This window comes from Acinonyx jubatus, chromosome B4, assembly GCF_027475565.1.
Source record: "Acinonyx jubatus isolate Ajub_Pintada_27869175 chromosome B4, VMU_Ajub_asm_v1.0, whole genome shotgun sequence".
Taxonomy (NCBI): Eukaryota; Metazoa; Chordata; class Mammalia; order Carnivora; family Felidae; genus Acinonyx; species Acinonyx jubatus.
In genome coordinates, this window is record NC_069387.1 from 40,261,532 (window position 1) to 40,276,389 (window position 14,858).

Genomic DNA, 14,858 nt, shown 5'->3' on the forward strand with positions numbered 1-14,858 from the left:
CTAGTATTGGCCCGGGGCCTTAGCACCTTTTGACCAGACTGTGTCAACTTCTTCCCACAACTGATCTCCCTGCCTCCACACCTCATGCAGCTTCCAGAACCCACTCCTTAAAGCTACGCTTTGACCTATTTGCTCTTTCAAAACCTCTGAGGGGTTTTCCGCAGTCATCATCCCTGCCTACTGCTCCAGTCCCCCCCTCCCCATCTTTCGAAGATGCCCAACATCCTCCCAGGCTTATCTTCCCTTCATGCAACATATGCCCCCCCAGAGGACTTACCTTGGTGACTGGTGAGTACTCCCTGTGTGTTTTTGGCCCTGGGCCTCGGCTCCACCCCAAAGCCCTCCTCCACAGGCCCGCCCCACGCCCACTGCTAGAATCTTCCTCAAACCCAAAGCTACCTCCTGCACTGGGTCTTCTCCAGCTCCTCCCAAGTGGAAGCAATCTGACCTTTTCTGAGTGAGTAGAGATTTTTATGTCTACAAAATGGCGAGCCTACCAAATATGAATGTTATTTCATCTCAGTAAACATTGACTATGCCTATTTTCTGCCATAAGTGTGTTGGATGCTGGGAATCAGGACCTAAGATGTGGTCTCTACTCTTGGGGAGGTCACAGTCCAGAGGGGGATACAACGCATTTTGCTTAAATCCAAGTCCAATGACAACCATTCTTTCCATCCAAGCATAACCAATCTGCTCTGGGCATAAGAGATGGTGAAGGACCACAAACTTATCTCACTAAGTGAGGAGGAAAAGCTTCATACCACACACAGTGTGCAGACCTTGTTTAGATTCTTATTTGAACAAACCAATTATATATAAAAAAACATTTTGAGACAGTCAAGAAAGCTAACATGGATGGAATATTAGGTGTTATCAGGAATCATTGCTAGTGCTTATCTGAACAATGGTATTATGGTTAGATCGGGTTTTTTAAGTGCTTATCTGTTAGAAACACATACTGAAATATTTTCAGATGAAATGATGTAATATCTGAGATTTTCTTTATTCCAGCCAAAAGGGGGAGGAGGGAATAGATAAAACAAGAATGGCAAAGTGTTGATAATCACTGAACCTGGGGACAGATGCCTTAGGGCTCCTCACTCTATTCTCTCTACTTTTATGTCTGAAATATTCCACAGGACATTTTAACTGGTCTCCCTAGTAAACCATCAGCTTCTTTGGGGCGCACACTGTGTCTTGTTCTCCTTCAGATCACCAATCTCTAAGCCAGCACCCAGGCCAGACCAGGTGACAAGGAAATGTCATAAATTTCTCCTGTGACTGTGACAGCCCCTCTGAAATGGACCAGGACAGAGGGACGGGGCAAAGGGCCAAAAGAAGCAAGTGTGATTGGAGCTATTTTTCAGGGAAGTATGTAAAGCAAGTCAGGGTAGCAATGAACCACTGAGGTGAGGCTGCCTTCGTCTATTTTCTGCTGGTTCAAATGCCCCCGCCTGGGAACACTGCCAGGGGGCTACAGGGGAGGGGACAGGGAGGCCTCACATTTCCTGTTCTCAAACAGGGAAACTAAGACCTACTGCAGGGAAATGGGGCTCAACACGTGAGAGTTGGCAATGAAGCTGAAGCAGTCCTCCCGCCAGCCATGAGTAAGGAAGCCACTCAAGCTGGGTGAAATCCCAGCTTTCTTTCTGACTTGCTGGGCAAGTCACTTTCTTCCCTGGGCCTCAGTTTCCCACCCACAAAATGAAGGATTTGGAGGACCATTTTCCTCTCAAGCCCTGCCATTCCCGAGGTCCCTGGTCCTGCTGCATGCACTTACCACGTGGTGTGATGGTCTGAGAAGATGTCCTCGGGCTGGAAGATCTCGCCGTCATAGTAACAGGGGCACTGGGCCTTGGGCACACAGTCTCCCCTCTCATCCAGGTACAGCCCTGCGGGGCAGAAGCAGCCTTCCAGGCAGATCTCATTGCAGTCCTCATCCGGGTAAGAAAGGGAGCGACAGGTCATGTTGCAAGGGGTCCCACACTGCAGGTACACCTGGCCCTGTGGGCAGCTCAGCGCTGGGAGAGAGGCAAGGGAAAGGAAGGCCTCAGTGGAAACATGAAGATGACAAGGACTGTCTTTCTAGGACCTGTAACCCCAATTATATCTGTACAATCACTACCTTCCTTTCCTACTAGGAGCAAAACTGTATTGTCATGCTCACAAATGCCTATGATAATAATGAATGCACACGGTTTCCCCTCTGCTGAACTAGAGGGATCCTGCTTTAGTGGTCTCTGAATCCTTGAAGTCTGGGACATGTAGAAATCAGGTGGATTTTGACACTGTGAATATTAAAAAGAACTGGGCATGGCAGGCAAGGGCATTTCTCCTGGGATGATGATAATTGAGCATCTACTGAATATTCTGCTCTTCACCAGCTTCTGTGCCTTTTACACCTCCCATTGAATTAGATCTCATAGCCCTCTTCTTACGAGTAAGAAAACTCAAACATAAGCTAAGTAATTGGTCAAGGTCATGCCTCCCAGGAAGAAGCAGAGGCAGGATTTGAACCCAGCTCTCTATGACCAAGCGCTCATGCTCTTAACCATTATGCTCTACAAAGGAAACAACCCCTTAGGAGCCATGCTTTTGAGGACAGCCACAAAGTGCAGGGACACTTTTGTGCCTGCCTCAGCCAGGTGGGCAGCCCTGTCTCCTCCCCGCCTTCACTCTCCCTGGCCTCCTCCCACAGAGAAACAGCACAGCAGACAAGACCCAAGAGGACGCAGCAATACAGGGAAGTGGACAGGCTCTGTCTCCCAAATTCCTGGGTTCGAGCCTTGGTTCTGCCATTAGTTAGTTACGCTGTGACCTTGAGCAGTTTCCTCATTGGAATAGACTAATACCCACCTGGATTGTTGTCAAGGTTAAGAGAGCTAACAAATTCAGAGTAATGCCTGGCACATGGTAAATGCTCACTGCTGTTTTATCATGATGATGACTGCGGAAACACAGCCCCAGCTCAGGGGGCTCCAGATGGGAGGGGTATTCCAAATGAAGGCCCAGGCCTAAGAAGACCTAGCACTCCTGAATTCTGGCCAACACCGTGAGCACCCCGATGAGGAAACCCTTTACTGGGGGCGTGGGAAGTGCTTTGCCCTTTCTAAAGGCTTTCTTCTTGCTAATCAGCTCCTATCCAAGAAATGACCACCTCACTCTGAGGACACTCCTGCTGGGACCATTAGAAACCTTGCCCTCTCTGTTAGAATCCATTTCTACAGTGGACACCCACTGGCAAAATGTGTCACAGAAAGTGTAAAAGGAAGCCCTGGCTGTGAACCTCAGACATGGGGGTGAGAACACCTGGAGAGCCCCTGTAGGCTTCCCCTCCTGCACCTGCTCAGTGTTTAGTATTTGAGGGGAGCTGAGAAGGGAGGGGGCTCCGTAACCATATTAGACATGGGTTTTTCTCTGAACCAGCAGAGAGGTTGGGTCAGTGGATGAGTATTGAGAGCAGGGTGTGTTATGATGGGGTGTTTTGGGCAATAAAAATGCAACTCTCTTTCAATCCATTGAACCTGTGATGTTAAGGGCACATTCATTTACCCATTAAGGAGCAGCTGGAGCAGAGAGCTTTTTCTCTCTGACAGATGTCTTTAGAACTGGCTTCGAGCCGTATTGAATTTCTCCTCTGGGCTTCCTCCCCAGAAGGAACAGTGGCCACCTCAGTTTAACAGACGTTTCTCATGCTCCCACTGTGTGCCAGGGGCTGTGCTAGGCTCATGGAGGCAGAAGTGGTTAAGACTTGATCCCCATCTACAAGAAGCCTATGCTCTTTTCTTCCCAAAGGAAATGTAACCAAGTAACAAGCAAAACAAAGCATGCTTCTCCCAATCTCCTCACAGCATGATCAGTCCTTGCTTCATGAGCATCCCCAGCTGATGGGGGCTCTTCTTAAGGATGGAGTTAGTGGTGTAGGGAGCTCTGTTCATTTCTCAGGGAGAAAATGAGGTACAGGATGGAGTCAGGAACCCAGGAGTCTTGCCCACCCTCCTCGAGGCTCAGGCCTCCAGGACCATCTGGCCAGCCTCTTCTCTGGTTCACCTCCACATAAGCCCATAGAGACAGAAAACTTCCCACCACCCATACATTTTCTGCCTCCAAATTTCAGTCCCTGCTCCCACAGTCTCAGCCTGTTCCCTTTCGTTCTATTCTCCGGAGGTGAAGGACAGCAGCTTTCGTGAGATTACAGAACGTGCCGGTAAGCCCTCAGTGATATGGGAGAACGTCCTAAATGAGGAAATCCTTCAGATGCTGTAGCACACTGATAATGCAGAATTTCTAATATTGGTGGACAACCAAAGCATAGTCATGAACAGCACGCCATTTCCTCATTACTTTGCCCAGTTTCTAAACAGCAAACCCCGATGAGGAAACTGAGGTGTGGAGGGGGAGATGATGGGCTCAAGGCCGCAGGGCGGGGGAGTCACCCGCAAGTTCCAGCAAGGCCTCAGACTCTGCTCTTAAGGCTGCTGGCCATGACTCTGGCATCCCCGACCCAGAGGGACAGGGAGGCACAACTGCATGCATGCATACACGTGGTCCCTTTCATCCTCACTTCTGTCTCTGCTCCTCTTTTTTTAGGACACTGCTTAGACTTGAAACATGAGTTGGCTCATTAGACCCCAATAGTGACATTTCTAGAGCCCTGTACCTAAGCTTCTTCAAATACGTGATATATATTAGGACCTTTCTCCGCCTCTCATAGCTCCTATTTCCCTGATTCTGCCAGGACCACGGGCATATTAGTCTCCACACACATCTACTTCACCCTAAAAATCAGAATATTCACGACACCTCATCCTCCCAGAATATCCTCCTCATTTCCATGCATCACTACTACTATCCGCCTGTGGAACAACTCTTTTCTGCCAAGATAGTGACTTTTTAAAGCCTGGTCGAGTACACCACCTCCAGAAAGCCTTCCTTGATTGCCTCTGCCTTAATCTCATTATCCTTTTACTCAGTGTGACAGTCACCTAGTACGGAGGCAGTTTCTACACCACTGGCATTGCCTGACCAGGCTGGGCACTCGGAACATGTTCCCCGTGCAGCACCACCAACAACAGAGTGAGCACAATCTAGCTGTTCGAGGGTCCAGAATGTGGAGCAGATACCAGCTGTGGTGGCAGAAATCTAACATGGCAGAGTGAGACTCCAAAGTCAGCTGGGGACATTGATGTCATTCAACTTTACATAACTCTATCAATGCCAGAGATGTGGGCCAGGAGTCTACTGATCATCTCGCTGGAGTTACAAGCAAAGGATCCGCAGGTGCATTCCCCACACCTGAGTGCAGAGACCCATTGGGATCTGGGACTCACTCATTCCTCCACCTGGCCATACATGTATGGAACACTAGGTGGCAGCAGCCACATGAAATCTCTGCTTCCCAGGAACTCCAAGGTTCTAGACCACCACCAGGTAGAGGGATGCAACTCGCCCTCCCGGAACAGGCAAGAGTAATCACACTGTCCTGTGAGAGAGAGAGCCAGTCCCTACCGCCTGTCCTGCAGGAGTTGGGGGGGGGGGGGGGTGGAGAGGGAGGCTGCAAATAAACAGTTCTCACTACCCATGCTTGCCAAATGCGCTTGGGCCCGGTTCTGAAAGCAATGATGCAGAGACACTGCCGTGAAAAGAACGAGCTGCACGCAGGACATCCGAGGAGAACTGTGCGGGGTTGGGCTGTGCGAGAGCTGGCGGACAGGGAGGGCACCCACCACAGAAGCTGGGCTCCCGCCACCCGATGTGCACGCCTCTCCGGGCACAGGCTGCGGCGTAGTTGGCCACGGCGCTGCAAAGACAGTCTTTGCCGTCGGAGCAGGAGCAGACGTCATAGCGGCAGTTCTGCACGTAGGGCAGAGGGTTCACGACGCGGTGGCAGGCCTCGAACTTGGCGGACGTCAACAGAGCGCACGACTGCTCCGCAAACCTGGCTGTGGCGGGAGAGAGAGCAGCGCACAGGCTTGGCCGGGGCCCCGCCCCCGGACGGCAGTGACCAATCCCACTCTGAAATCCCCCAACCGGCTTCCCTCGGCAGCACGCGCTGCAAAGCGACCGGAAATCACTGTGATTTTTCTCCTGCAACCAATAAACTTTACGTTTGGCTTAAATACATAATAAATTGCATTTCCAGAGCACACCACCCACGGACAGACGGGAGAAGTAGTTCCACGATGGGCTGGGTAAGAGAGGGAAATGAATGCAGGGCTGAAATGATGTCACAGATCAACCTGCAAATGGCCACCCCAGTGCATTTATCCTCCGAAAATTTAATTCTGTGTGGCTGCTGCTCCAACAGACTGCGAAGGTCCAGGGACAGGAAACATGTACTATTCTCGTCTTTCCAAGGGTTCGGCCCACGGAGGGTGCACAATCAAGGGCCGTTGAAGAATAAATGATCCAGATGCAGATAATCAAATGCTGATGGTAAAAGCCAAGTGCCCCTGTCCCCCAAAAGTGGGTGCACTGGTGCCATGGAATGCACTGGAACCCGGGAGACACCTCAGGGCTCTGCGAGGCCCCCCCTGCCCCCCAGGCTTACGTACTCAGGCGCGGGTTGAGGCTGCACGGATCACTGTGCTGCTTCTGCAGGTCTTCACAGTCCCCGTGCAGCTTCCAGGCGTTCCCGAAGTCCTCCACCAGGGGCTCGGCCAGGCCAGCGGGCGTGACGAAGTCGTCACCCCTGTTGCCATTGTAATTCCCACACAGGCCGCACGTCTTCCCCGCATAGATGGGGGACAGCTGCAGGGAGAGGCAGACTACCCTGGAGCCGTGGCGGCCAAAGCAGCCACAGCTTCCAGTAACTAATGAGATAGTTGTAATCAAAAAGAGCTCCCAGGGTGAAAAATAAATACGAACTTAATAAACCGTAGCCAAGTCCGAGGCTGCAGAGGGAAGAAAAGCTAACTGTAGTGTAAGTTTACCACCAGCAACATCCCTGCTCTTAAATCAGCCCTAGAGAGCAGTCTTGCCAGAGGGCATTTTAGAGATCTAGCCATTTAAAGGTGGCAACACTGAGTCCCAGAGAGGAAAATGACTGGCCTAAGGTCAGAGGTGGTGGCAGAGCTGGAAGTAGTAGCCAGGTTGAGCCCTAGTCCAGAGGGCTCTGTGCCACCCTCGCCTGTCAGAGGAGATGCGGTAGCCCTGACACCCACGGAATCAAGTGCAAAGTCCGCACCCCTTTACTGAACACTTATATCGGTCACACGTGTGGGTGAAGCAGGCTGAGTCCATTATGGTCCAAGTAGTCCCAGTGACAAAGAACAACACCTTCCCATCTCAATTTGACTCAGCCGCTGAGTGTCATTGGGAAGAAAGGACCATGACCAAGGAGGACTCTAGGTGGTGTGATCAGAGGAGGTAGGGTCAGCAAGGAATCTGGGGCAGCCCACTATGGGTGACCAGGATAGTTCTGCGGGTCAAACTCCAGGCCATCAGCATGTGGCTTGTTCTCCGTCCTTCTGAGCCCAAAGTACATATTCACAGACAAGCTGGGGAGTTAAACCTGCCTTTCACACTTTACAGCTTGGGGCAGCTGCTGGTTTCTATTGAGACGGCCCTGATTCAAAGATGGAACTAGGTCTGGGACCCCAGAATCCTGACTCCTGCTCTGCATGTAATTAACACGGCCAGATGACCTCCCTGTGTTGAAACCATCATGCACTAGAACTGAGCTCCTATGGACATCTCTTGGAGCCCCTTCCAGCTTCCAGCTATGACTTCACAGGACGCAAGATGAACAATCTAGTGGAAGGTTCCAGACCCATATAAAATGTACCCAAGGAAATGCCATTAGAAGAGAATAAAGTAACGTTTCCCTGTTTGCCTTACGAATTTCAAGTTTGGCCACACTAGGCACCCAGGCCTTCCCTGACCTATTTTTTTTTTAATTTTTTTAAATTAAATTTTATTTTTGTGAGAGAGAGAGAGAGACAGAGTACGAGTGGGGCAGGGGCAGAGAGACAGGGAGACAGAGAATCCGAAGCAGGCTCCAGGCTCTGTGCTGACAGCTCAGCAGGACTTGAACTCGTGAACCATGAGATCATGACCTGAGCTGTAGATGCTTAACTGATTGAACCACCCAGGTGCCCCCTAACATCCCTATTTAAAATGTAAATGCTCAGACCCTGACACTTTTTGTCCCTTTCTCTGCTTTATTCACCTCCTCAGGATTTCCTTCTAATATACGATATAATTTACTGGTTTGGTTGGTTTATCGTCTGTCTTCCCCCAGTACAACATAAATTAAGTGAGGCAGGGATCCTTGTCTGTGGAGTTTCACAGTTGTAGCCTTGTCCTCTAGAATGGTGCCTCTGGACACTCACTAACTATGTGTTGAACAAATGACTGAGCAAGTTCGTGAATGAATGAGGTTCTTCTGAGGACACAAGCTGAAATGCAATGCCTGCGGTCAAGGCCAGCCCTGACCTGAGCAGCGAAACAGGTGATGTCTTCACTCCCTCCACCTGTGCCTCAGCATCCTCTCTTTCCTCCTCATTCCCAGACCGTGAGTACCCTCATTCCCCCACAAAGTCCCTCTGGTCACCCCCAGGCCTGCTGTCACACTATCCCCACTAAGGCAATATCTTCCTCTGTCCCCTGGGTCCCCTTGGCTTGTTCCAGAGGTAGGCTCAGCCCTCAGATCACGAGCACCCTTACTGTGACATGAGAGGTTAGAGAAGGTGGTATGGCCAATGGCAGGGTGGGAGGCACCCTTTCTGAAGACCAGGGTGCAGGAGGTGAGTTAGTCGGGGGTCAGGAGACCTGAGTTTTGATCCTAACTCTGTAACCAAAAGACCATGAGACCAGGGTGAGTTTTTTCTTGTTCCAGAAATGATGGGTTTTATTTCTAACTGCAGAGGAGAGGCTGACAAGAAGCTCTCCGAGATCTTCCTGCGCTATGGTCTTCAACTGAGGTCTTGGGACCCTTTGGGGCATGGAGGTCCCTGAAGCCCTTTCAAGGTGTCCACAAGGCCAAAACTACTTTCCTAATCATACAGAGATGCTATTCAGCTTTTTCCCTCTCATGTTCTTACAAGTGTACAGTGGAATTTTCCAGAGGCTACAGGACACATAATGTTGCAAAAGACTGGATGCAGAAGGAGATGCGAGTCTCCAGCTGTCTCCGATTAAGCCAGCCATTAAAGAAATTGGCAGAAATGTAAAACAATAATATTCTTCTCACTCCTTATTTTTCCTTTGGAAAACATAGTTATTTTTCAAAAAAAAATTATTGTTTATGTTAACATGTAGTGGATTTATTATTGTTATTTTTGTTTGGGTTTTTTTCAATTGAAGTGTAATTAGCATGCATTGTTATATTAGTTTCAGGCATACGATATATTATTATTGTTATTTTTTAAGTGAATTCATAAGTATGTATTTTAATTCTCTAATTTCCAACATGGTAAATATTGACAGATACAACCTCTGTAAAAGATCTTGGGGTGTTCAATAATTTTTAAGAGTACAAAGTCATCTGAAGACCAAGAAATGAGAAGCTCTGGTCCAGCAGGAATGACACTGCCAGAGAGCTGATCCCGCTCCACCACCAATCACGTGTGTAGTCCTGGGCACGTGTCCTGACTCACCTGAGCCTGGGTTCCTTCATTTATAAAAATGGCAGTGGCAATCACACTGCCCATCTGCTCTGGGAAATTTCCAGAGAGGAAGCCCTGTTGAAATCTATGGATTGCTACCCAAATGTGACTCTAGGGCCACAGAGAACACAAGGAAGTGGCCCCCCAGACCACAGAGACCCAGGGACGGGGGAGGGATTTGGCAGTTCCCAGGGCAAACTTCCTGGGCAGTAGGATGGCTTTCTCCCCCAGGGTGTACAACAGGGGACCTTGGCTGCGAGTTCCAGATGGGCTCTTCCCTTGCTGCCCACAGCGGGCACCCCCTGAGAGACACCCCTGCTCCCCAGCTTTGTTGCAGCCAGGAGGCTGGGCACCAAAGGCTACCTCCTAGCCCTTCAGGAGCCAGCCCAGTCTGGAGGGCCTTGGGGTACCAGAGCCCCAGAAGGGAGAACCCCCAGGGCAAACAAGGGGTGTCCAGACAACAAACACCAGCCTCTCATAAACAAGAGAGGCCTGTTCCTTATTCTGGGGGCGTAGGGCCTGGGGATAGAGGAATTCTTCTCCCACCACATAAAGCCAGAGCTCTGCCAGAGCACAAGAAGAACTTTGTAAGGTCCAGGCTACAGGGAAGCAGTGTTTGGGAGGGCACCTACCATCACCAGCAGCCTCCCACGGCCATCCCAGTCCATCTGTAGGTCCTCCCCATAGCTGAGGCGCATGGACGCCATCACGGTGTGCTGGATGCGGAGGTCACCTGGAACAGAGCAGGGACAGGATTCAGGCTGAGATGGGGAGAGGGCAGGGTGGTGACAGGCAGATGTATAGTGGGAAGAGACGGGGTATCTCACGAAGGACTGTAACAATGAAATCAAGGAGTTGGGGGCAGATGGGGATGTCCATGAGGCTTAACGGGGTCTCAGGAGAAAGGATAATCAGGATGTAGTACAAATTGGGTGCCGTAGAAAGGTGCCCCTGTACCCTGGCCGTAGCCTGCCATTCACTCCACTGCCACAAGAAGGCGGCAGAGGCTTCTGCATCCTTGGCTTCTGAGGCTCTGCCTCCCATTGAACCCCTGACCCCTGAGTATTCCCCAAGCCCTTCTGGCCTTGCACCCCACTTCTAGGCTGAGTTACTCAGCCGTCATGTCTGAGCGATGCTGTGTGGTTGAATACAGCAGTTCTCACTGGAGACGAGGTAGGAGACATAATCTCTTGCCCTGGAGGAAGGTACCTCATGGGGAGACTCGGACAGCATTAAACACAGGTGGACGTGCTGTGGTCAATGCCAGGATAATGGGCCACATGGTCCATGAAGGTCATGGGAAAGAAATAGGAAGGATCTGACAGCCGCTTTGAGGGTGAAGGTGGCAATTACGCTGCTCAAAAGGGTGTGGTGCCAACTGGCAAAGTCACTGGACAGGTCGGCTCTTCCCACAGGTCACGGGGTCGCCTGGCTTTGCCCCACGATATCCTCTGGTCTGACCCATCACCAGCCACCCCGTAACCTCTCCACGTCAGCCTCTGCTCCTTTCCCACCTCAAAGGAGAGCTCCAACCACCGTGCCCAACCTTCAACTCGCCCCTTTGGCTCAAGCCAAGTGAAAACCTTCTTGGTCCCCTTTCCCCCTCTGCGCCCCTTCCATGCCAGAGAGCAGCTCCCTTGCTCCAGCCAGCCTCCTCCACCCATCCTCCTCCTCCTCCAGGAAGCCTTCCTTTCTTGAAAGGATGCATGCCGAGGATAGAGGATACCCACCCCTCCGAAGCTAGCTCTCCTCACAGAAGAGGTGGGCAGTGAGCACTGCTGAGGGGCAGGAGCTCTGTAGGTGAGCTGCACCTGCCCCAGGCCTGGAGGAGGAGGGAGCACACCTTGCAGGAGAGGGATCTGGACGTCCTGGCCATCCATGGAGACTCCTCCCCCATGCTTCAGCTTCACAAGGCTGTTGTGCAGTCTGGGCAGGCGGACAGTGACGGAGCGGGTGCAGACAGCATCAGGGTCATCAGCGCACTGCCAAGAGCGGCACACAGAGTGATGTTACCACAACCCCAGCCCAGTGCCCCAGCCCAGGACCCATTTCCTCAGAGAAAGAGCACAGCCCCACACAGCGTCTGGCCTTCTTAGGAGAAGCAGCTCCATTCTGACGGAGCGGTCTCTGTGAGTGGGCCCCTGGAGGTGTGCCAGAACACGGCCCTGAGCCCAGCTCCCCGCACCCTTTCCCAGTCCTGCTCCAGTCTCTATAAAGAACTCTTGGGCCTATGGTTCCAAAGCCAGTCTGGGACTTCAGTCCTCAGCGGGGAGCCCTGTGCCCTCTAGATTTCCCCTCCTTGCTTCGGTCTCTGGAGCATGTACCCCGGCAGCTCACGAAGGAAACGGGACCACCTTGCCCCAACCCCGGTCACAGCTTCCTGACTCGTGGCAGGCAAGCTCACCTGGACAGTCTCTATGACAACAGAGAAGGTGTGGTCCTGGCAGTCCTGCGCCAGCAGATACTGGCAGACCCCACTGAAGGTGAAGTACCTGTTGTCAAAGCTCTTGAAGTGGGATTGTCCTGTGACGAGACACTCCCCTGGAGGGACACAGAGGAGGGAGGTAAGAGCAAGAGGAGGTGCGGAAGCCCCTCGGAGGTGGCAAAGGTGGAATGCACATGCAACCCAGGCACCCCAAGTGGAAACTCCAGATGTTCTTTCCCCACACCAGTCTGAAAACGTGTTCCACAGGAGGACTCTAACTCGGGTCCCTCTCCTCAGTCCGTGAGAGGTCACAATAGGATCTTCGGGTCAATGTCTCACTTTATGGAAGGGAGGACTAAGGGAAGTGACAGCCACATGCAGTCAGTGGTGGAGCCCAGCCCAGAACCCGCAGCTCCTTGTTCTCAGTTCACTGTGACTCCCAGCCCTTCCCTACAGCCACCCCACAGGATCTGGCTCTGCTGGGGTCACGTGTTGCTTGGTCCAGGAACAGGCCTTTCTCTGCACTGGTGTTGTGGGGGGACCACAGGGCACAGCCCCACCCACGAGAGTCCCCTAAGGCAAGCAGGCTAAAAGGCCAGCCCAGATGGGGGACAGAGGAGGGGTGAGGCGGGCATTCTCTGAGCTCAGCAGGGCAGAGACCAAGTGTCATCCTCACCCCGCAGCTGAGGGGTGGCCCTAAGGTCTCCTCGTGGGCAAGTCCCCTGTTGTGACTTCAGTTGGGGCCAATGGGGGGCCAGGAGGCCATCTGCCCATGATCTCACCACCACCCAAGCCAGCTTCCTAGCTCAGGCTGACACATCTGTGGGTGGGTACGAGGATACCCCTTTGTTGCCCCGCAACTCGGAGCCCTCAGCTCACCCTCCACCTGAACCCCCCTCCATCCTCCCCCAGACCACAATCCAGCCATGCCATTGGCCCAGTGAACCACAGACCAGAGATCACACATCCTGGCAAGTATCCATGCAGGGGGGACCTCTGCCAATGTCTCCAGTGATTCCCTACAGGCCCCGCCCCAACTCAGGGCAATCCCATCTCCGGGACCCACAATGGACCCATTGAAGCTAAAGTGTGGATCTGGATCTCTTCCCAAATCTCTTTTTATGTATTTCCTCTCATCTGTGCTTTCTACTCTTTAGAAAAATAAATATAGACACACACCATGGCCATTCCATAAAGTAGGGGGCCCTCCTTCCTACTCAGTCACCCTTGACCTCCAAACAGCAGACATCTGTTCTCCACAGCACTAATCCTGTCTAAACCTGAAGTTCCTCTTACAAGGATCTTATAGCCAGTCCCACCTCGACCCATCCCCAGGGGCTGATGCTGGGCTCAGTCGCATGGTCAGTGGGTTCCCAGAGACTGCAGGGAGATCTCTGCTCCCCATCTGCCCAAGACAAGTTCCACAGCAACCCCCCCTCCCCCCGCCACCACCTCCTGCCTCTCATGCCTGCATTTTCACTGAAGGGTACAGCAGGCACAGCTTTGGCCCAGGCGTGGCCCTGCCTTTGGTATGTGTTGGAAAGCAGGGGTAAGGGAGAGTAGCCTCAGGTTACTGAGTGTCCTCTGACTAGTCCCCAGGGCAGCTGACCCTTCCAAAATGGCATGGGCCAGGAAGCTACACTCAGCCCAGAAGAAATTAGGAGAAAATAGGGAGGCCCAGATCATTATCGGCATCACCCTCTGCAATAACAAGAAATATGTATTTGTTCTTTCTCCCTGATTCCTGACCCAGAGCTCCTAAAGCACTTGGAATATCCTAGGTGACAGCAGCATCTTTTGTTCTAATGAAACCACTCTTGGTGGGCTCCTAGATAGATTCCAGATGGGGGCTAGTCACCAGAAAGACCCAGGCATGATCAAAGAGCTGGAATTTTCAGCCCCCACCCTCCAACCTCCAGAGATGGGAGAGAGGCTGGGGATTAATAACAACCATGCCTGCATAATAAAACTTCCATTAAAATCCCTAGACAACAGGGTTTGGAAAGTTTCTGGGTTGGTGAATGTCTCCACATGCAAGAGGGTGGCACACCCCAATTCCATGGGGACAGAAGTTCCTATGCTCAGGATCCTTCTGGACTTTGCCCTATGCACCTCTTCATCTGGCTGTTGATCTGTACCCTTTATAATAGCCTTTATAATAAATAGTAATAGTAAGTAAAGTGTCGGAGTTTTGTGAACCATTCTAGGAAATTACTGAACCTGAAGAAGGCATTGTGGGAGCCCCCAACTTGTAGCCAAGTCAAACAGAAGCAGGTACCATGAGAACCCAGTACTTGTGATTAGCATCTGAAGTGGGGCAGTCTGGTGGGACTGAGCCCTTAATCTGTTGGGTCTGCACTGATTTCAGGTCTTTGTGTCAGAACTGAATTGCAGGACACTCAGTTGGTAACCAGAAAGTCAAAGAATGGGTTGGCTTGGGGGAAAAGCACACAAATTTGGTGTCAGAAGTGTTGTTAGTAGGAACAGATCATGTCCTCCCACTGCACTGACCCCAAAGAAGGGCAAGAGTGAGGGTCACTGTTCGTGGAAGGCAGAACAGAACAGGCAATAAGGTAGGGGCAAGGGTTATCCCAGCTGATGTATGAAATTCCAAATCCACTGGTGTCACAGGAAAGCCTTTCTCAAATGGCTATTTCTCAGAACCCACCACCATTCTGCAGAGTGATATGGCGCTTTGTGTCAAATGTCTTGACCCTGTGGCAATAAAATGGGTGGGAATTCTTCCCCTGACCTTTCTCTGTTTTCTCAGGAGCACTCTTATCTAAGTATGAAACTGGACTTGCGTTATCTCTGACAAGGCG

At 51.6% G+C, this 14,858-nt stretch overlaps 1 protein-coding gene across 2 annotated transcripts in view; it reads right to left on the reverse strand.

The window, feature by feature from the left end:
- The window catches only part of VWF (von Willebrand factor), a 137,439-nt gene that overhangs the window by 78,136 nt on the left and 44,445 nt on the right, over positions 1-14,858 (reverse strand). For both annotated transcript variants that reach the window (XM_027074097.2, XM_053225737.1), the window contains exons 11-16: positions 12,016-12,152; positions 11,455-11,593; positions 10,244-10,344; positions 6,558-6,753; positions 5,730-5,945; positions 1,784-2,024 (exon numbers count right to left, since the gene is read on the reverse strand). In XM_027074097.2, coding sequence (XP_026929898.2) covers positions 1,784-2,024; positions 5,730-5,945; positions 6,558-6,753; positions 10,244-10,344; positions 11,455-11,593; positions 12,016-12,152 — 1,030 coding nt within the window. The remainder of the gene's footprint in view (positions 1-1,783; positions 2,025-5,729; positions 5,946-6,557; positions 6,754-10,243; positions 10,345-11,454; positions 11,594-12,015; positions 12,153-14,858) is intronic.